This window comes from Coregonus clupeaformis, unplaced genomic scaffold, assembly GCF_020615455.1.
Source record: "Coregonus clupeaformis isolate EN_2021a unplaced genomic scaffold, ASM2061545v1 scaf0637, whole genome shotgun sequence".
NCBI classification, from domain to species: Eukaryota; Metazoa; Chordata; class Actinopteri; order Salmoniformes; family Salmonidae; genus Coregonus; species Coregonus clupeaformis.
This window is the reverse complement of record NW_025534092.1, coordinates 115,001-137,367: the sequence shown is the minus strand read 5'-3', so window position 1 is coordinate 137,367 and position 22,367 is coordinate 115,001. Positions and strand designations below refer to the sequence as shown.

At 46.3% G+C, this 22,367-nt stretch overlaps 1 protein-coding gene across 1 annotated transcript in view; it reads right to left on the bottom strand.

Annotated features, from left to right (window-relative positions):
- Positions 1-22,367, bottom strand: part of LOC121537277 (CUB and sushi domain-containing protein 2-like) — a gene marked incomplete at its 3' end in the record, with an annotated part of 265,202 nt that overhangs the window by 144,040 nt on the left and 98,795 nt on the right. Inside the window, exons 10-12 of the mRNA XM_045216200.1 lie at positions 15,081-15,263; positions 9,800-9,990; positions 9,222-9,357 (exon numbers count right to left, since the gene is read on the bottom strand). Of these exons, the coding sequence (XP_045072135.1) occupies positions 9,222-9,357; positions 9,800-9,990; positions 15,081-15,263 (510 nt within the window). The remainder of the gene's footprint in view (positions 1-9,221; positions 9,358-9,799; positions 9,991-15,080; positions 15,264-22,367) is intronic.

Genomic DNA, 22,367 nt, shown 5'->3' with positions numbered 1-22,367 from the left:
TGGAGCTACCTGTCTGGTTACAGTGGAGCTACCTGTCTGGTTACAGTGGAGCTACCTGTCTGGTTATAGTGCAGCTACCTGTCTGGTTACAGTGGAGCTACCTGTCTGGTTATAGTGCAGCTACCTGTCTGGTTACAGTGGAGCTACCTGTCTGGTTACAGTGGAGCTACCTGTCTGGTTACAGTGGAGCTACCTGTCTGGTTATAGTGGAGCTACCTGTCTGGTTACAGTGGAGCTACCTGTCTGGTTACAGTGGAGCTACCTGTCTGGTCACAGTGGAGCTACCTGTCTGGTTATAGTGGAGCTACCTGTCTGGTTACAGTGGAGCTACCTGTCTGGTTACAGTGGAGCTACCTGACTGGTTACAGTGGAGCTACCTGTCTGGTTATAGTGGAGCTACCTATCTGGTTACAGTGGAGCTACCTGTCTGGTTACAGTGGAGCTACCTGACTGGTTACAGTCGAGCTACCTGTCTGGTTACAGTGGAGCTACCTGTTGGTTACAGTGGAGCTACCTGTCTGGTTATATTGGAGCTACCTGTCTGGTTATAGTGGAGCTACCTGTCTGGTTACAGTGGAGCTACCTGTCTGGTTACAGTGGAGCTACCTGTCCGGTTATAGTGGAGCTACCTGTCTGGTTATAGTGGAGCTACCTGTCTGGTTATAGTGGAGCTACCTGTCTGGTTACAGTGGAGCTACCTGTCTGGTTATAGTGGAGCTACCTGTCTGGTTACAGTGGAGCTACCTGTCTGGTTACAGTGGAGCTACCTGTCTGGTTACAGTGGAGCTACCTGTCTGGTTATAGTGGAGCTACCTGTCTGGTTATAGTGGAGCTACCTGTCTGGTTACAGTGGAGCTACCTGTCTGGTTACAGTGGAGCTACCTGTCTGGTTACAGTGGAGCTACCTGTCTGGTTACAGTGGAGCTACCTGTCTGGTTACAGTGGAGCTACCTGTCTGGTTACAGTGGAGCTACCTGTCTGGTTATAGTGGAGCTACCTGTCCGGTTACAGTGGAGCTACCTGTCTGGTTACAGTGGAGCTACCTGTCTGGTTACAGTGGAGCTACCTGTCTGGTTATAGTGGAGCTACCTGTCTGGTTATAGTGGAGCTACCTGTCTGGTTATAGTGGAGCTACCTGTCTGGTTACAGTGGAGCTACCTGTCTGGTTACAGTGGAGCTACCTGTCTGGTTATAGTGGAGCTACCTGTCTGGTTATAGTGGAGCTACCTCTCTGGTTACAGTGGAGCTACCTGTCTGGTTATAGTGGAGCTACCTGTCTGGTTATAGTGGAGCTACCTGTCTGGTTACAGTGGAGCTACCTGTCTGGTTATAGTGGAGCTACCTGTCTGGTTACAGTGGAGCTACCTGTCTGGTTACAGTGGAGCTACCTGTCTGGATACAGTGGAGCTACCTGTCTGGTTACAGTGGAGCTACCTGTCTGGTTACAGTGGAGCTACCTGTCTGGTTATAGTGGAGCTACCTGTCTTTTTACAGTGGAGCTACCTATCTGGTTACAGTGGAGCTACCTGTCTGGTTACAGTGGAGCTACCTGTCTGGTTATATTGGAGCTACCTGTCTGGTTACAGTGGAGCTACCTGTCTGGTTACAGTGGAGCTACCTGTCTGGTTATAGTGGAGCTACCTGTCTTTTTACAGTGGAGCTACCTATCTGGTTACAGTGGAGCTACCTGTCTGGTTACAGTGGAGCTACCTGTCTGGTTATGGTGTAGCTACCTGTCTGGTTACAGTGGAGCTACCTGTCTGGTTATAGTGGAGCTACCTGTCTGGTTACGGTGGAGCTACCTGTCTGGTTACAGTGGAGCTACCTGTCTGGTTACAGTGGAGCTACCTGTCTGGTTACAGTGGAGCTACCTGTCTGGTTACAGTGGAGCTACCTGTCTGGTTACGGTGGAGCTACCTGTCTGGTTACAGTGGAGCTACCTGTCTGGTTACAGTGGAGCTACCTGTCTGGTTACAGTGGAGCTACCTGTCTGGTTACAGTGGAGCTACCTGTCTGGTTATAGTGGAGCTACCTGTCTGGTTACAGTGGAGCTACCTGTCTGGTTATAGTGCAGCTACCTGTCTGGTTACAGTGGAGCTACCTGTCTGGTTACAGTGGAGCTACCTGTCTGGTTACAGTGGAGCTACCTGTCTGGTTACAGTGGAGCTACCTGTCTGGTTATAGTGGAGCTACCTGTCTGGTTACAGTGGAGCTACCTGTCTGGTTACAGTGGAGCTACCTGTCTGGTCACAGTGGAGCTACCTGTCTGGTTATAGTGGAGCTACCTGTCTGGTTACAGTGGAGCTACCTGTCTGGTTACAGTGGAGCTACCTGACTGGTTACAGTGGAGCTACCTGTCTGGTTATAGTGGAGCTACCTATCTGGTTACAGTGGAGCTACCTGTCTGGTTACAGTGGAGCTACCTGACTGGTTACAGTGGAGCTACCTGTCTGGTTACAGTGGAGCTACCTGTTGGTTACAGTGGAGCTACCTGTCTGGTTATATTGGACCTACCTGTCTGGTTATAGTGGAGCTACCTGTCTGGTTACAGTGGAGCTACCTGTCTGGTTACAGTGGAGCTATCTGTCCGGTTATAGTGGAGCTACCTGTCTGGTTATAGTGGAGCTACCTGTCTGGTTATAGTGGAGCTACCTGTCTGGTTACAGTGGAGCTACCTGTCTGGTTATAGTGGAGCTACCTGTCTGGTTACAGTGGAGCTACCTGTCTGGTTACAGTGGAGCTACCTGTCTGGTTACAGTGGAGCTACCTGTCTGGTTATAGTGGAGCTACCTGTCTGGTTATAGTGGAGCTACCTGTCTGGTTACAGTGGAGCTACCTGTCTGGTTACAGTGGAGCTACCTGTCTGGTTATAGTGGAGCTACCTGTCTGGTTACAGTGGAGCTACCTGTCTGGTTAGTGTGGAGCTACCTGTCTGGTTACAGTGGAGCTACCTGTCTGGTTACAGTGGAGCTACCTGTCTGGTTACAGTGGAGCTACCTGTCTGGTTACAGTGGAGCTACCTGTCTGGTTATAGTGGAGCTACCTGTCTGGTTATAGTGGAGCTACCTGTCTGGTTATAGTGGAGCTACATGTCTGGTTACAGTGGAGCTACCTGTCTGGTTACAGTGGAGCTACCTGTCTGGTTACAGTGGAGCTACCTGTCTGGTTATGGTGGAGCTACCTGTCTGGTTACAGTGGAGCTACCTGTCTGGTTACAGTGGAGCTACCTGTCTGGTTACAGTGGAGCTACCTGTCTGGTTACAGTGGAGCTACCTGTCTGGTTACAGTGGAGCTACCTGTCTGGTTATAGTGGAGCTACCTGTCTGGTTATATTGGAGCTACCTGTCTGGTTACAGTGGAGCTACCTGTCTGGTTACAGTGGAGCTACCTGTCTGGTTACAGTGGAGCTACCTGTCTGGTTACAGTGGAGCTACCTGTCTGGTTACAGTGGAGCTACCTGTCTGGTTACAGTGGAGCTACCTGTCTGGTTACAGTCGAGCTACCTGTCTGGTTACAGTCGAGCTACCTGTCTGGTTACAGTGGAGCTACCTGTCCGGTTACAGTGGAGCTACCTGTCTGGTTACATTGGAGCTACCTGTCTGGTCACAGTGGAGCTACCTGTCCGGTTACAGTGGAGCTACCTGTCTGGTTACAGTGGAGCTACCTGTCCGGTTACAGTGGAGCTACCTGTCTGGTCACAGTGGAGCTACCTGTCTGGTTACAGTGGAGCTACCTGTCTGGTCACAGTGGAGCTACCTGTCTGGTCACAGTGTAGCTACCTGTCTGGTTATAGTGGAGCTACCTGTCCGGTTACAGTGGAGCTACCTGTCTGGTTACAGTGGAGCTACCTGTCTGGTTACAGTGGAGCTACCTGTCTGGTTACAGTGGAGCTACCTGTCTGGTTACAGTGGAGCTACCTGTCTGGTTACAGTGGAGCTACCTGTCTGGTTACAGTGGAGCTACCTGTCTGGTTATAGTGGAGCTACCTGCTCACATCTGGACTGCTGCTGGAGGAGGAAGACTGCTGCTGTGGTAGCGGCGATGGAGGAGATGGAGAGAAGGTTGGAGAAGTAACAGCTGTGCTGGAATACGATCAAAAGGGTTGATAGTTCTGATGATATGGGTCGGGAGGATGAGGGTCAAGGATCTGAATAGTCTATAGTGGAAAGTAATAGCAAAAAGAGAGACCTTGCTAGAGCGAGAGAGAGAGAGCAGAGCATGAAGAGGGTGGACAAGAGCAATAATGTTTCGGAGCGGAAAGTTGCGATGGCTACTGATGTTTGAGAAGGTTTTTGCCTGAAAAAGTACATGTAGGATTCCTTAGTTTCAATGTCCGAGAATTTGTCCAATCCCTTATTGCGGTGTTTTACATGCCAAAGTGTGGAGGGGAACATGGTTACCGTGACTATGGGAACAATGTGAAATTGTGGGGGGGGGGTGGGGGGGACACAGTGCAGGATTTGGTGGATGCCAGGTGCAGTGAGAAACTAGAGATGCCCAGAGATATAGAATCAATCAGACAGATTGGTGAGACTACTAGGCGGACTGGTCCAGTTACTACAGGAACAGCCATGGTAACCAGCCATGGTAACCAGCCATGGTAACAAGCCATGGTAACCAGACCATCTGTCAGTACTGGTGCTTCTACTAGTCTTGCCATTGTTTCGATGGCCTGTTCAGAAATCCGGCTGCCATAAATGTGCTGTGTCAAAGGACCCTGATAGTAAAATAAAAATTGACTTCATAGCTTTCATTGGAAAGGTTGTCAACACTACTCGGACTGTGGAAAGCAGAAAATGCCAGTTTGAAGATTATTGTGGATGTGGCAACAGAGTTATTAGGGGGTAACTGATCTGTCAACATGATTTTTTTTTTTTATGCTGAATAATCCTAAGGATGAATTGTCTCAGCATGATAGAGATAGGGTTTGAAGATGTTGGAGGGGGTTGGAGGGGGTTTGGGAGGGTTTTGGGGAGGATGGATGGGGTTTGGGGGGTTTGGGAGGGTTTTGGGGAGGGTTTGTTAGAAGTTAGTAGGGATTTATTTGTTTATTTGTAGTACAGAATTAGGCAGACCATGATTGATTGCACACTCCAGCACAGTAGGTGGCAGCATGCACCTTAAACGTTTCTCTGCAGACCGCCATTATACCATAGAAGAAGAAAGTGATGACTACTGCCAAAATTTGCTGCCGCCGCCGCCACTGTCACCGGGACCACATCGCACCCAGACGCACGGTGACAACGGACGTAGAGGAGCAACTGACAAACGACTACTGACAGTGAAATGAACAAACCAACGGCAGATGAGCAACCGACGGGGTGGTGGCAGTGGCCATCTTAACTACCCTCCAGCAGCATGGATATTTGTTGTGTATGTGAATGGTGTAACCCAAATGACTGTTTTGTAACCCAAATGACTGTTTTTTAACCCAAATGACTGTTTTGTAACCCAAATGATTGTTTTGTAACCCAAATGATTGTTTTGTAACCCAAATGATTGTTTTGTAACCCAAATGACTGTTTTGTAACCCAAATGATTGTTTTGTAACCCAAATGACTGTTTTGTAACCCAAATGACTGTTTTGTAACCCAAATGACTGTTTTGTAACCCAAATGACTGTTTTGAAGTAAACAAACTTGAACTTCCTAAAACATATTCTGTATTAACTGTTAAACATACAAACTCAACATATATTTACAACCAGGCAATCATACAAGCATGACCACAATCACACACAAGCAAACTCTCCCACAAAACCGCACCCACACCATCCACACACACCACACAAACACCACACACACCACACACACACACACCATCCACACACCACACAAACACCACACACACCACACACACACACCATCCACACACCACACACACCACAGACACACACCATCCACACACCACACAAACACCACACACACCATCCACACACCACACAAACACACCACACACACCATCCACACACCATCCACACACCACACACACACACCACACACACACCATCCACACGCCACACACACACCACACAAACACCACACACACACCACACCACAGGGGTGACATGTTGTGGTTGATTAATTCCTCTTCAGTATTCTCTCCAGCCAGATGGGACTGGGAACACCATCCATCACTCTCATCTTATTTATTAAACTGCCAACAATCACCACCACACACACACACACACACACACCATCCACACACACCACACACACACACACCCACCCACACACCACCAACAATCACCACCACACACACACACACACACACACCATCCACACACCCACCCACCCACACACCACCAACAATCTCCTCAGTACAGTTTGGCAGCTGCTTAATTAACATGAATGATGGAATGAGTCCTTCCCTATACCCCCAGTGCCCCAAAAACAGAGAGGAGATGTGCCACTCGAAGGGAACTAGCTGTCGGCTTCAATTAACGGCTCTTTATGTTCATTCACAACATTGTTTCTTTATTTATTACATTCGCTAATTAATGCATTAACGTCCATGTGTTTTTCCCCAAATCGCAGGATTCGGCGAGCATTCTATCTCACGCAGTGCTGAATTAGAATGCGTCCCTAATGGCACCCTATAGTAACTATGTAGGGATGCAGTTTTTAGTATTTTACAGTCGGACAAAACCGACAAACACTCGCTAGGAACAGAACGCATTGTGGGTAGCTATATGGAATTGTTTTAAGAAGGTCACACCAAGGATCATTTTGCTATTTGATGTTGAATTTTAAGACCTCTTGAAGTGTAACAAAACAAATGTTGATTAAATAAAAAGTGTTAATCTTACAGCTATTAGCAATTATTACAAATGCATTGAATAACAACACATCTAAAGGAAGTCGTTCTGAAGTGTATATCTGAGAATTCTTTTTATTATATATTTTTTAAAATATGTATTTAACCCCTTATTTGTTGGAACTAAACAGTCTCTATATACAGTAATTCCATTAATTTGTTTAACTGGTATCGGGGGACATTAAGACACATCTTGTGAGGCCTGTGGGCGTCCTAGATGAAAACAACCGACATGTACAGTGCCTTCGGAAAGTATTTAGACCCCTTGATTTTTTCCACAATTTGTTACGTTAGCTTTATTCTAAAAATGATTAAATGAAAAAATAATCATCAATCTACACACAATGCTCCATAATGACAAAGCAAAAACAAGTTTTTAGAAAATATTGCAAATGTATTACAAATAAAAAACTGAAATACCTTATTTACATAAGTATTCAGACCCTTTGCTATTAGACTCGAAATTGAGCTCAGGTGCATCCTGTTTCCATTGATCATCCTTGAGATGTTTCTACAACTTGCTTGGAGTCCCACCTGTGGTAAATTCAATTGATTGGACATGATTTGGAACTGGGAGACTAGTCAGGATCGAGGCAAAGATGAACGAAGCAAAGTACAGAGAGATCCTTGATGAAAACCTGCTCCAGATCACCTCAGACTGGGGTGAAGGTTCACCTTCCAACAGGACAATGACCCTAAGCACACAGCCAAGACAACACAGGAGTGGCTTCGGAACAAGTCTCTGAATGTCCTTGAGTGGCCCAGCCAGAGCCTGGACTTGAACCCGATCGAACATCTCTGGAGAGTCATGAAAATAGCTGTGCAGCAACGCTCCCCATTCAACCTGACAGAGCTTGAGATGATCTGCAGAGAAGAATGGGAGAAACTCCCCAAATACAGGTGTACCAAGCTTGTAGCGTCATACCCAAGAAGACTTGAGGCTGTAATTGCTGCCAAAGGTGCTTCAACAAAGTACTGAGTAAAGGGTCTGAATACTTATGTAAATGTGATATTTCAGTTTCTTTATTTTTAATAAATTAGCAACAATTTCTAAAAGCATGTTTTTGCTTTGTCATTATTGGGTATTGTGTGTAGATTGATGAGGAAAAACAACAACAATTATCTAGCAAAATGGGGAAAAAGTCAAGGGGTCTGAATACTTTCCGAAGGCACTGTACGTGTTCCACAACCCAAACTGTTCGGACGCTACAAAGCAATTGGCAGATTGGCTATAATACCAACTTTCGGAATATCTCATGGTCTGACAAACACCGCTCTAGCTCTGCCACCTGTCACTGCAGAAGCAGAAGTGTGACATCGGTGTATGCGGTGGATCGAGATGCATCCAATGCAACAAAGAAAAACCCGGATATATCTATCTTAAACTGAACTATTTATATGGGGATTTTTTATTATTATGCTAATTAGATTTCCGCGGGTTGCGGACATCGACTCTAGGGGGTTAATAACGTGGAATGTTAAAGGAGTGAATTGTCTACAAGATGCAAACAACTGTATGCCAATGCAGCATATATTAGGGTTATTCATTACTGTCTTGAGGGGATCAATTATATTCAACCCAAAATATATATATATATATATATATATATATATATATATGTTTCGGATATGCAAAGCATGCATCGATTCCCTTTACATTGACTTAATACTAGACCCATGACAATTTACTTTGGGATGAAGGTGCATCCCGATCCCCTCATCTCAATGCTCAACAATACCTAACTCAAAAAGTATATCAGAACAGAGCATAGCCAGTCATGTCTGGAGGTAGACAATTTAACGAGGACGTATATTAGAACAGAGCATAGCCAGTCATGTCTGGAGGTAGACAATTTAACGAGGACGAATTTAGAAATGGAGTCTTTGTCTAGTTTTGTATCCCTGGTCTGTGTTGAAAGAGAAGAAGAGGAGGAGACTGAAGGAAGAAGAAAAACAACCGTCTGACAGACAGACAGAGGAGCAGATATAGATGATGATTCATAGTGCTATCTCATTTCAAAGTCACATACACACACACACACACACACACACACACACACACACACACACACACACACACACGTACAGAGACTGATGCACAGTCATACACACACACACACACACGCACACACACACGTACACACACACACACACACATACAGAGACTGATGCACAGTCATACACACACACACACACACACACACACACACACACAAATGCAGACAGAAAAAGAAAACAACTCTAAGACTAAACGTAGACAAAAAGTACTTCACTGATAGACATGGTGGTTGTGTTTTAACTATAAATACATCACAGCAGTATCACCCTTCCCTCCCCCCTCCACACACAGACCCCTCCCTCCCCTTTCCATACACACAGACCCCCCTCACCACCCATCCACTCACTGGTGAAGGTGATGTTGAACCCCCGGTCTGTGTAGGTGTGGTCAGTCAGGAACTCTAGGCGTGCCACGTGGGCACTGGTGGTGATGGGAGCTGGCAGCACGTCACCAGAGAACGTACCCAGGATGGGAGACTCAGCCTGGGGTGGAGAGAGAGAGAGAGACAGAGAGAGACAGAGACATAGAGAGAGAGAGAGAGAGAGAGAGAGAGAGAGAGAGAGAGAGAGAGAGAGAGAGAGAGAGAGAGAGAGAGAGAGAGAGAGAGAGAGAGAGAGAGAGAGAGAGAGAGAGAGAGAGAGAGAGAGAGAGAGAGAGAGAGAGAGAGAGAGAGAGAGAGAGAGAGAAAGAAAAAAAAAGAGAGAGAGAGAGAGAGAGAGAGAGAGAGAGAGGGAGAGAGAGAGAGAGAGAGATAGAGAGAGAGAGAGAGAGAGAGAGAAGATTAGATAAGTGAAAATATGAAATAATAATATCAGTCAAACATTTGATTGGTTGGTTGATTGATTGAATGAATGAGTGGATTATTGATTGAATGATTGGTTGATTGACTGATTGATCGATTGTATGAAACAAACATAACCGTACCTTGCCACCGTCTTTGACGCTGAGGAAGTCAAACTGTTTCTCCATGCTGAGGTCATTGAAGGCCAGGTTAATCCTACTCTCTGGCTTAGTGATGATGAGCCACACACAGTGCATGTTGTTACCATATTCCTGGGGGTAGTTAGGGGACAGCAGCACACCAGAGGGGGTTGTGAAGTTGAAGAAGCACGAGACTGGAGGAAGGGAGAGCGGGGATGGGGGGGAGAGGAGGGAGGAAGGGAGAGGAGGGAGGAAGGGAGAGGAGGGAGGAAGGGAGAGCAGGGAGGAAGGGAGAGCAGGGAGGAAGGGAGAGCGGGGATGGGGAAAAAAAAGAGAATTAGAGATAAGCCAGTTACCTTTTAAATGCACTTTAAAGCTGCGACCTACAACTTTTTGGGCGACCACAGAAATAGAGTTATTGATATCTATATAGATATATATCTGTCATTCTCATTAAAAGCAAATCTAAGAAGCGGAATCTAAATCGAAGAATTCTTTCTATGTGCACTATTTCTATGCTTCCCGTTCTTAAGTTTCGTTTCTGCGTCTTTTACTTTTGGTTTCGTACATCAGCTTCAAACACATGAAAATACAATATGTTTGGTTATGATACAATGACTCTCTACACTATTACTGTTTTGTCACATGAACTGAAATTATGTCTTTCTCTCTTTCTTTTTTCTCTCTTTATTTGTTTCTTTCCTTCTGTCTTTTTTTGTCTTTCTTTCTTTCTTTATTTATTTCCTTCTTCCCTCCCTCCCTCCCTCCCTCCCTCCCTCCCTCCCTCCCTCCCTCCCTCCCTCCCTCCCTCCCTTTCAACCTTCCTTCCTCCCTCCCTCCCTTCCTTCCTTCCTTCCTTCCTTTCTTTCTTTCTTTCTTTCTTTCTTTCTTTCTTTCTTTCTTTCTTTCTTTCTTTCTTTCTTTCTTTCTTTCTTTCTTTCTTTCTTTCTTGCTTTCTTTCTTTCTTTCTTTCTTTCTTTCTTTCTTTCTTTCTTTCTTTCTCTCTTCTTTCTTGAATCTGAGCTCTAGCTTTCACCTGAGGTGAACTATTCATCTTTCGATTGTTGTTCTTGATTAAACTAATGAGGTTAACATACAGTGGGGGAAAAAAGTATTTAGTCAGCCACCAATTGTGCAAGTTCTCCCACTTAAAAAGATGAGAGAGGCCTGTAATTTTCATCATAGGTACACGTCAACTATGACAGACAAAATGAGAAGAAAAAAAATCCAGAAAATCACATTGTAGGATTTTTAATGAATTTATTTGCAAATTATGGTGGAAAATAAGTATTTGGTCAATAACAAAAGTTTCTCAATACTTTACCTTTGTTGGCAATGACACAGGTCAAACGTTTTCTGTAAGTCTTCACAAGGTTTTCACACACTGTTGCTGGTATTTTGGCCCATTCCTCCATGCAGATCTCCTCTAGAGCAGTGATGTTTTGGGGCTGTCGCTGGGCAACACGGACTTTCAACTCCCTCCAAAGATTTTCTATGGGGTTGAGATCTGGAGTCTGGCTAGGCCACTCCAGGACTTTGAAATGGTTCTTACAAAGCCACTCCTTCGTTGCCCGGGTGGTGTGTTTGGGATCATTGACATGCTGAAAGACCCAGCCACGTTTCATCTTCAATGCCCTTGCTGATGGAAGGAGGTTTTCACTCAAAATCTCACGATACATGGCCCCATTCATTCTTTCCTTTACACGGATCAGTCGTCCTGGTCCCTTTGGAGAAAAACAGTCCCAAAGCATGACGTTTCCACCCCCATGCTTCACAGTATGTATGGTGTTCTTTGGATGCAACTCAGCATTCTTTGTCCTCCAAACACAACGAGTTGAGGTTTTACCAAAAAGTTCTATTTTGGTTTCATCTGACCATATGACATTCTCCCAATCCTCTTCTGGATCATCCAAATGCACTCTAGCAAACTTCAATCGGGCCTGGACATGTACTGGCTTAAGCAGGGGGACACATCTGGCACTGCAGGATTTGAGTCCCTGGCGGCGTAGTGTGTTACTGATGGTAGGCTTTGTTACTTTGGTCCCAGCTCTCTGCAGGTCATTCACTAGGTCCCCCCGTGTGGTTCTGGGATTTTTGCTCACCGTTCTTGTGATCATTTGACTCCACGGGGTGAGATCTTGCGTGGAGCCCCAGATCGAGGGAGATTATTAGTGGTCTTGTATGTCTTCCATTTCCTAATAATTGCTCCCACAGTTGATTTCTTCAAACCAAGCTGCTTACCTATTGCAGATTCAGTCTTCCCAGCCTGTTGCAGGTCTACAATTTTGTTTCTGGTGTCCTTTGACAGCTCTTTGGTCTTGGCCATAGTGGAGTTTGGAGTGTGACTGTTTGAGGTTGTGGACAGGTATATTTTATACTGATAACAATTTCAAACAGGTGCCATTAGTACAGGTAATGAGTGGAGGACAGAGGAGCCTCTTTAAGAAGAAGTTACAGGTCTGTGAGAGCCAGAAATCTTGCTTGTTTATAGGTGACCAAATACTTATTTTCCACCATAATTTGCAAATAAATTCATTAAAAATCCTACAATGTGATTTTCTGGATTTCTTTTTTTCTCAATTTGTCTGTCATAGTTGACGTGTACCTATGATGAAAATTACAGGCCTCTCTCATCTTTTTAAGTGGGAGAACTTGCACAATTGGTGGCTGACTAAATACTTTTTTCCCCACTGTATATCTGAGAGATACATGAAAGATCAGGAAACATTTGTTAATATTTTTTTACAATTATTTAACCCCATATTTTTGGCACTAAACAGACCTTTATGAGGTTACCATATATCTCATTGGTGGCACACACAGTCACGCTGTAACACACACACACAACTTATAGTCAGGACATTGTTAACTGCGCATGTGTGTATGTGTGTGTGTGTGTGTGTGTGAGTGTGTATGCATGTGTCTCAGCGTGACTGTGTGTGTGTGTGTGTGTGCATGTGTGTAAGTGGCCAGATTATCCCCCTGCTTTACTGAGCAGAGGCTGTGGATTTGGATACAATATGAGGGCTTATTAACTAATTAAAACAAAAATAACAGAAGGGAGGAAGATAGACAGAGAGAGAGAGAGAGAGAGAGAGAGAGAGAGAGAGAGAGAGAGAGAGAGAGAGAGAGAGAGAGAGAGAGAGAGAGAGAGAGAGAGAGAGAGACTGAGAGAGACTGAGAGAGAGGGAGAGAGAGAGAGAGAGAGAACATTCAGTGAGGCACAAAAGTATTTGATCCCCTGCTGATTTTGTACGTTTAACCACTGACAAAGATATGATCAGTCTATAATTTTAATGGTAGGTTTATTTGACCAGTGAGAGACAGAATAACAACAAAAAAATCCAGAAAAACGCAAGTCAAAAATGTTATAAATGTATTTGCATTTTAATGAGGGAAATAAGTATTTGACACCTCGGCAAAACATGACTTAGTATTTGGTGGCAAAACCCTTGTTGGCAATCACAGAGGTCAGACATTTCTTGTAGTTGGCCACCAGGTTTGCACAAATCTCAGGAGGGATTTTGTCCCACTCCTCTTTGCAGATCTTCTCCAAGTCATTAAGGTTTTGAGGCTGACGTTTGGCAACTCGAACCTTCAGCTCCCTCCACAGATGTTCTATGGGATTAAGATCTGGAGACTGGCTAGGCCACTCCAGGACCTTAATGTGCTTCTTCTTGAGTCAGTCCTTTGTTGCCTTGGCCGTATGTTTTGGGTCATTGTCATGCTGGAATACCCGTCCACGACCCATTTTCAATGCCCTGGCTGAGGGAAGGAGGTTCTCACCAAGATTTGACGGTACATGGCCCCGTCCATCGTCCCTTTGATGCGGTGAAGTTTTCCTGTCCCCTTAGCAGAAAAACACCCCCAAAGCACGGTGAGGATGGTGTTCTTGGGGTCATAGGCAGCATTCCTCCTCCTCCAAACACGGCGAGTTGAGTTGATGCCAAAGAGCTCAATTTTGGTCTCATCTGACCACAACACTTTCACCCAGTTCTCCTCTGAATCATTCAGATGTTCATTGGCAAACTTCAGACGGGCCTGTATATGTGCTTTCTTGAGCAGGGGGACCTTGCGGGCGCTGCAGGATTTCAGTCCTTCATGGCGTAGTGTGTTACCAATTGTTTTCTTGGTGACTATGGTCCCAGCTGCCTTGAGATCATTGACAAGATCCTCCTGTGTAGTTCTGGGCTGATTCCTCATTGTTCTCATGATCATTGCAACTCCACAAGGTGAGATCTTGCATGGAGCCCCAGGCCGAGGGAGATTGACAGTTATTTTGTGTTTCTTCCATTTGCGAATATTCGCACCAACAGTTGTCACCTTCTCACCAAGCTGCTTGGTGATGGTCTTGTAGCCCATTCCAGCCTTGTGTAGGTCTACAATCTTGTCCCTGACATCCTTGGAGAGCTCTTTGGTCTTGGCCATGGTGGAGAGTTTGGAATCTGATTGATTGATTGCTTCTGTGGACAGGTGTCTTTTATACAGGTAACAAGCTTAGATTAGGAGCACTCCCTTTAAGAGTGTGCTCCTAATCTCAGCTCGTTACCTGTATAAAAGACACCTGGGAGCCAGAAATCTTTCTGATTGAGAGGGGGTCAAATACTTATTTCCCTCATTAAAATGCAAATCAATTTCTAACATTTTTGACATGCGTTTTTCTGGATTTATTTGTTGTTATTCTGTCTCTCACTGTTCAAATAAACCTACCATTAAATTATAGACTGATCATTTCTTTGTCAGTGGGCAAACGTACAAAATCAGCAGGGGATCAAATACTTGTTTCCCTCACTGTATGGTTCCCATGCCAATAAAGCCCTTTGAATTGAATAGAGAGAGAGAGAGAGAGAGAGAGAGAGAGAGAGAGAGAGAGAGAGAGAGAGAGAGAGAGAGAGAGAGAGAGAGAGAGAGAGAGAGAGAGAGAGAGAGAGAGAGAGAGAGAGAGAGAGAGAGAGAGAGAGAGAGAGAGAGAGAGAGAGAAGGGTTAGGGGCTCCATTATTGATAAGATAATGTGGAAGACAAAAACAGTGGCATGTCTAACCAGTAGCATCTAATCACAGGCATCCCCTAGCAGACAAACAGCAAAGAAACACTATTAGCATGCAATTATTATAGCAGTAAGTTGTAAGCATAGCAAGGATTTGGGGTTGGATATGTGATGCTAATAGCATTCCGTCGCTAAGTCAACAGTGAGTTATGTTAGCAAAGTAGACGTATAACTCACAGACACAGCTGGGCTAGAAACGATTAAGTGTGTTGTATAGGAGACATATCACTACTTACAGACACAGCTGGGTTTCTTGGCTGACCACTGGTTGTTCTTTTGGCAGGTGATGTTCTTCTTCCCCACTAACTCAAAGGCAGGGAGACACTCAAAGTGCAGCCTGTCCCCGTGGCGGAAACCTGTCCCTTCCCGCTTGCCGTAGGCCGGTATCCCCGGGTCTCCACAGCTGCCCTGGTCAATCTCTGAAGGGAAGAGACACACAGATAGACAGGTAGTTGGCTGAAATGAATGGTGGCTTTCCAGGTAAACTTTAAACATTTCAACTTTATTTTCCAAGACCTACACTGTAATCCATTTTGCAATCAAAATGCACAGATTATAATATCTTGCAACACCTGGAGAAATGTTTCACATCTCAGAAACCACAGATAGACAGGTGAGATAGCTGACTAAAACCAATGAGGTCAAAGGTCAAAGTTTATGCTTCTCACAAAATATTTGACTAACATCAATGGTATCAATGGTTCCATGTTGTCTTTTTTGCATTCAAGCTGAAACTTTGTCTCACACAAGGTAGAGAGGAGTGTTTACTTCTCAGAAAATGACATTTTGGGGGATTCTGAGTTTGGCCTACAAACCCAATACAGACTGTATGCCTTTGTGATGCAATATCATGTAATGTAAATCCCCTGATATCATGTAACTCCATGATGTGTAGGGAAGAGTAGAGTGGGGTTGGCTAACATGGTAGAGTAGAGTGGGGTTGGCTAACATGGTAAAGTAGAGTGGGGTTGGCTAACATGGTAGAGTAGAGTGGGGTTGGCTAACATGGTAGAGTAGAGTGGGGTTGGCTAACATGGTAGAGTAGAGTGGGGTTGGCTAACATGGTAGAGTAGAGTGGGGTTGGCTAACATGGTAGAGTAGAGTGGGGTTGGCTAACATGGTAGAGTAGAGTGGGGTTGGCTAACATGGTAGAGTAGAGTGGGGTTGGCTAACATGGTAGAGTAGAGTGGGGTTGGCTAACATGGTAGAGTAGAGTGGGGTTGGCTAACATGGTAGAGTAGAGTGGGGTTGGCTAACATGGTAGAGTAGAGTGGGGTTGGCTAACATGGTAGAGTAGAGTGGGGTTGGCTAACATGGTAGAGTAGAGTGGGATTGGCTAACATGGTAGAGTAGAGTGGGGTTGGCTAACATGGTAGAGTAGAGTGGGGTTGGCTAACATGGTAGAGTAGAGTGGGGTTGGCTAACATGGTAGAGTAGAGTGGGGTTGGCTAACATGGTAGAGTAGAGTGGGGTTGGCTAACATGGTAGAGTAGAGTTAGGTTGGCTAACATGGTAGAGTAGAGTGGGGTTGGCTAACATGGTAGAGTAGAGTGGGGTTGGCTAACATGGTAGAGTAGAGTGGGGTTGGCTAACATGGTAGAGTAGAGTTAGGTTGGCTAACATGGTAGAGTAGAGTGGGGTTGGCTAACATGGTAGAGTAGAGTGGGGTTGGCTAACATGGTAGAGTAGAGTGGGGTTGGCTAACATGGTAGAGTAGAGTGGGGTTGGCTAACATGGTAGAGTAGAGTGGGGTTGGCTAACATGGTAGAGTAGAGTGGGGTTGGCTAACATGGTAGAGTAGAGTGGGGTTGGCTAACATGGTAGAGTAGAGTGGGGTTGGCTAACATGGTAGAGTAGAGTGGGGTTGGCTAACATGGTAGAGTAGAGTTAGGTTGGCTAACATGGTAGAGTAGAGTGGGGTTGGCTAACATGGTAGAGTAGAGTTAGGTTGGCTAACATGGTAGAGTAGAGTGGGGTTGGCTAACATGGTAGAGTAGAGTGGGGTTGGCTAACATGGTAGAGTAGAGTTGGGTTGGCTAACATGGTAGAGTAGAGTGGGGTTGGCTAACATGGTAGAGTAGAGTGGGGTTGGCTAACATGGTAGAGTAGAGTGGGGTTGGCTAACATGGTAGAGTAGAGTGGGGTTGGCTAACATGGTAGAGTAGAGTTAGGTTGGCTAACATGGTAGAGTAGAGTGGGGTTGGCTAACATGGTAGAGTAGAGTGGGGTTGGCTAACATGGTAGAGTAGAGTTAGGTTGGCTAACATGGTAGAGTAGAGTGGGGTTGGCTAACATGGTAGAGTAGAGTGGGGTTGGCTAACATGGTAGAGTAGAGTGGGGTTGGCTAACATGGTAGAGTAGAGTGGGGTTGGCTAACATGGTAGAGTAGAGTGGGGTTGGCTAACATGGTAGAGTAGAGTGGGGGTTGGCTAACATGGTAGAGTAGAGTGGGGTTGGCTAACATGGTAGAGTAGAGTGGGGTTGGCTAACATGGTAGAGTAGAGTGGGGTTGGCTAACATGGTAGAGTAGAGTGGGGTTGGCTAACATGGTAGAGTAGAGTGGGGTTGGCTAACATGGTAGAGTAGAGTGGGGTTGGCTAACATGGTAGAGTAGAGTTGGGTTGGCTAACATGGTAGAGTAGAGTGGGTTGGCTAACATGGTAGAGTAGAGTTAGGTTGGCTAACATGGTAGAGTAGAGTGGGGTTGGCTAACATGGTAGAGTAGAGTGGGGTTGGCTAACATGGTAGAGTAGAGTGGGGTTGGCTAACATGGTAGAGTAGAGTGGGGTTGGCTAACATGGTAGAGTAGAGTGGGGTTGGCTAACATGGTAGAGTAGAGTGGGGTTGGCTAACATGGTAGAGTAGAGTGGGGTTGGCTAACATGGTAGAGTAGAGTGGGGTTGGCTAACATGGTAGAGTAGAGTGGGGTTGGCTAACATGGTAGAGTAGAGTGGGGTTGGCTAACATGGTAGAGTAGAGTGGGGTTGGCTAACATGGTAGAGTAGAGTGGGGTTGGCTAACATGGTAGAGTAGAGTGGGGTTGGCTAACATGGTAGAGTAGAGTGGGGTTGGCTAACATGGTAGAGTAGAGTGGGGTTGGCTAACATGGTAGAGTAGAGTGGGGTTGGCTAACATGGTAGAGTAGAGTGGGGTTGGCTAACATGGTAGAGTAGAGTGGGGTTGGCTAACATGGTAGAGTAGAGTGGGGTTGGCTAACATGGTAGAGTAGAGTGGGGTTGGCTAACATGGTAGAGTAGAGTGGGGTTGGCTAACATGGTAGAGTAGAGTGGGGTTGGCTAACATGGTAGAGTAGAGTGGGGTTGGCTAACATGGTAGAGTAGAGTGGGGTTGGCTAACATGGTAGAGTAGAGTGGGGTTGGCTAACATGGTAGAGTAGAGTTGGGTTGGCTAACATGGTAGAGTAGAGTGGGGTTGGCTAACATGGTAGAGTAGAGTGGGGTTGGCTAACATGGTAGAGTAGAGTGGGGTTGGCTAACATGGTAGAGTAGAGTGGGGTTGGCTAACATGGTAGAGTAGAGTTAGGTTGGCTAACATGGTAGAGTAGAGTGGGGTTGGCTAACATGGTAGAGTAGAGTGGGGTTGGCTAACATGGTAGAGTAGAGTGGGGTTGGCTAACATGGTAGAGTAGAGTGGGGTTGGCTAACATGGTAGAGTAGAGTGGGGTTGGCTAACATGGTAGAGTAGAGTGGGGTTGGCTAACATGGTAGAGTAGAGTGGGGTTGGCTAACATGGTAGAGTAGAGTGGGGTTGGCTAACATGGTAGAGTAGAGTTGGGTTGGCTAACATGGTAGAGTAGAGTGGGGTTGGCTAACATGGTAGAGTAGAGTGGGGTTGGCTAACATGGTAGAGTAGAGTGGGGTTGGCTAACATGGTAGAGTAGAGTGGGGTTGGCTAACATGGTAGAGTAGAGTGGGGTTGGCTAACATGGTAGAGTAGAGTGGGGTTGGCTAACATGGTAGAGTAGAGTGGGGTTGGCTAACATGGTAGAGTAGAGTGGGGTTGGCTAACATGGTAGAGTAGAGTGGGGTTGGCTAACATGGTAGAGTAGAGTGGGGTTGGCTAACATGGTAGAGTAGAGTGGGGTTGGCTAACATGGTAGAGTAGAGTGGGGTTGGCTAACATGGTAGAGTAGAGTGGGGTTGGCTAACATGGTAGAGTAGAGTGGGGTTGGCTAACATGGTAGAGTAGAGTGGGGTTGGCTAACATGGTAGAGTAGAGTGGGGTTGGCTAACATGGTAGAGTAGAGTGGGGTTGGCTAACATGGTAGAGTAGAGTGGGGTTGGCTAACATGGTAGAGTAGAGTGGGGTTGGCTAACATGGTAGAGTAGAGTGGGGTTGGCTAACATGGTAGAGTAGAGTGGGGTTGGCTAACATGGTAGAGTAGAGTGGGGTTGGCTAACATGGTAGAGTAGAGTGGGGTTGGCTAACATGGTAGAGTAGAGTTGGTTGGCTAACATGGTAGAGTAGAGTGGGGTTGGCTAACATGGTAGAGTAGAGTGGGGTTGGCTAACATGGTAGAGTAGAGTGGGGTTGGCTAACATGGTAGAGTAGAGTTAGGTTGGCTAACATGGTAGAGTAGAGTGGGGTTGGCTAACATGGTAGAGTAGAGTGGGGTTGGCTAACATGGTAGAGTAGAGTGGGGTTGGCTAACATGGTAGAGTAGAGTGGGGTTGGCTAACATGGTAGAGTAGAGTGGGGTTGGCTAACATGGTAGAGTAGAGTGGGGTTGGCTAACATGGTAGAGTAGAGTGGGGGTTGGCTAACATGGTAGAGTAGAGTGGGGTTGGCTAACATGGTAGAGTAGAGTGGGGTTGGCTAACATGGTAGAGTAGAGTGGGGTTGGCTAACATGGTAGAGTAGAGTGGGGTTGGCTAACATGGTAGAGTAGAGTTAGGTTGGCTAACATGGTAGAGTAGAGTGGGGTTGGCTAACATGGTAGAGTAGAGTGGGGTTGGCTAACATGGTAGAGTAGAGTTGGGTTGGCTAACATGGTAGAGTAGAGTGGGGTTGGCTAACATGGTAGAGTAGAGTGGGGTTGGCTAACATGGTAGAGTAGAGTGGGGTTGGCTAACATGGTAGAGTAGAGTGGGGTTGGCTAACATGGTAGAGTAGAGTGGGGTTGGCTAACATGGTAGAGTAGAGTGGGGTTGGCTAACATGGTAGAGTAGAGTGGGGTTGGCTAACATGGTAGAGTAGAGTGGGGTTGGCTAACATGGTAGAGTAGAGTGGGGTTGGCTAACATGGTAGAGTAGAGTGGGGTTGGCTAACATGGTAGAGTAGAGTGGGGTTGGCTAACATGGTAGAGTAGAGTGGGGTTGGCTAACATGGTAGAGTAGAGTGGGGTTGGCTAACATGGTAGAGTAGAGTGGGGTTGGCTAACATGGTAGAGTAGAGTGGGGTTGGCTAACATGGTAGAGTAGAGTGGGGTTGGCTAACATGGTAGAGTAGAGTGGGGTTGGCTAACATGGTAGAGTAGAGTGGGGTTGGCTAACATGGTAGAGTAGAGTGGGGTTGGCTAACATGGTAGAGTAGAGTGGGGTTGGCTAACATGGTAGAGTAGAGTGGGGTTGGCTAACATGGTAGAGTAGAGTGGGGTTGGCTAACATGGTAGAGTAGAGTGGGGTTGGCTAACATGGTAGAGTAGAGTGGGGGTTGGCTAACATGGTAGAGTAGAGTGGGGTTGGCTAACATGGTAGAGTAGAGTGGGGTTGGCTAACATGGTAGAGTAGAGTGGGGTTGGCTAACATGGTAGAGTAGAGTGGGGTTGGCTAACATGGTAGAGTAGAGTGGGGGTTGGCTAACATGGTAGAGTAGAGTGGGGTTGGCTAACATGGTAGAGTAGAGTGGGGTTGGCTAACATGGTAGAGTAGAGTGGGGTTGGCTAACATGGTAGAGTAGAGTTAGGTTGGCTAACATGGTAGAGTAGAGTGGGGTTGGCTAACATGGTAGAGTAGAGTTAGGTTGGCTAACATGGTAGAGTAGAGTGGGGTTGGCTAACATGGTAGAGTAGAGTGGGGTTGGCTAACATGGTAGAGTAGAGTGGGGTTGGCTAACATGGTAGAGTAGAGTGGGGTTGGCTAACATGGTAGAGTAGAGTGGGGTTGGCTAACATGGTAGAGTAGAGTGGGGTTGGCTAACATGGTAGAGTAGAGTGGGGTTGGCTAACATGGTAGAGTAGAGTGGGGTTGGCTAACATGGTAGAGTAGAGTGGGGTTGGCTAACATGGTAGAGTAGAGTTAGGTTGGCTAACATGGTAGAGTAGAGTGGTTGGCTAACATGGTAGAGTAGAGTTAGGGTTGGCTAACATGGTAGAGTAGAGTTAGGTTGGCTAACATGGTAGAGTAGAGTGGGGTTGGCTAACATGGTAGAGTAGAGTTGGGTTGGCTAACATGGTAGAGTAGAGTGGGGTTGGCTAACATGGTAGAGTAGAGTGGGGTTGGCTAACATGGTAGAGTAGAGTGGGGTTGGCTAACATGGTAGAGTAGAGTGGGGTTGGCTAACATGGTAGAGTAGAGTGGGGTTGGCTAACATGGTAGAGTAGAGTGGGGTTGGCTAACATGGTAGAGTAGAGTGGGGTTGGCTAACATGGTAGAGTAGAGTGGGGTTGGCTAACATGGTAGAGTAGAGTGGGGTTGGCTAACATGGTAGAGTAGAGTGGGGTTGGCTAACATGGTAGAGTAGAGTGGGGTTGGCTAACATGGTAGAGTAGAGTGGGGTTGGCTAACATGGTAGAGTAGAGTGGGGTTGGCTAACATGGTAGAGTAGAGTGGGGTTGGCTAACATGGTAGAGTAGAGTGGGTTGGCTAACATGGTAGTGTAGAGTGGGGTTGGCTAACATGGTAGAGTAGAGTGGGGTTGGCTAACATGGTAGAGTAGAGTGGGGTTGGCTAACATGGTAGAGTAGAGTGGGGTTGGCTAACATGGTAGAGTAGAGTGGGGTTGGCTAACATGGTAGAGTAGAGTGGGGTTGGCTAACATGGTAGAGTAGAGTGGGGTTGGCTAACATGGTAGAGTAGAGTGGGGTTGGCTAACATGGTAGAGTAGAGTGGGGTTGGCTAACATGGTAGAGTAGAGTGGGGTTGGCTAACATGGTAGAGTAGAGTGGGGTTGGCTAACATGATAGAGTAGAGTGGGGTTGGCTAACATGGTAGAGTAGAGTGGGGTTGGCTAACATGGTAGAGTAGAGTGGGGTTGGCTAACATGGTAGAGTAGAGTGGGGTTGGCTAACATGGTAGAGTAGAGAGGGGTTGGCTAACATGGTAGAGTAGAGTTAGGTTGGCTAACATGGTAGAGTAGAGTGGGGTTGGCTAACATGGTAGAGTAGAGTTAGGTTGGCTAACATGGTAGAGTAGAGTGGGGTTGGCTAACATGGTAGAGTAGAGTGGGGTTGGCTAACATGGTAGAGTAGAGTTAGGTTGGCTTACATGGTAGAGTAGAGTGGGGTTGGCTAACATGGTAGAGTAGAGTGGGGTTGGCTAACATGGTAGAGTAGAGTGGGGTTG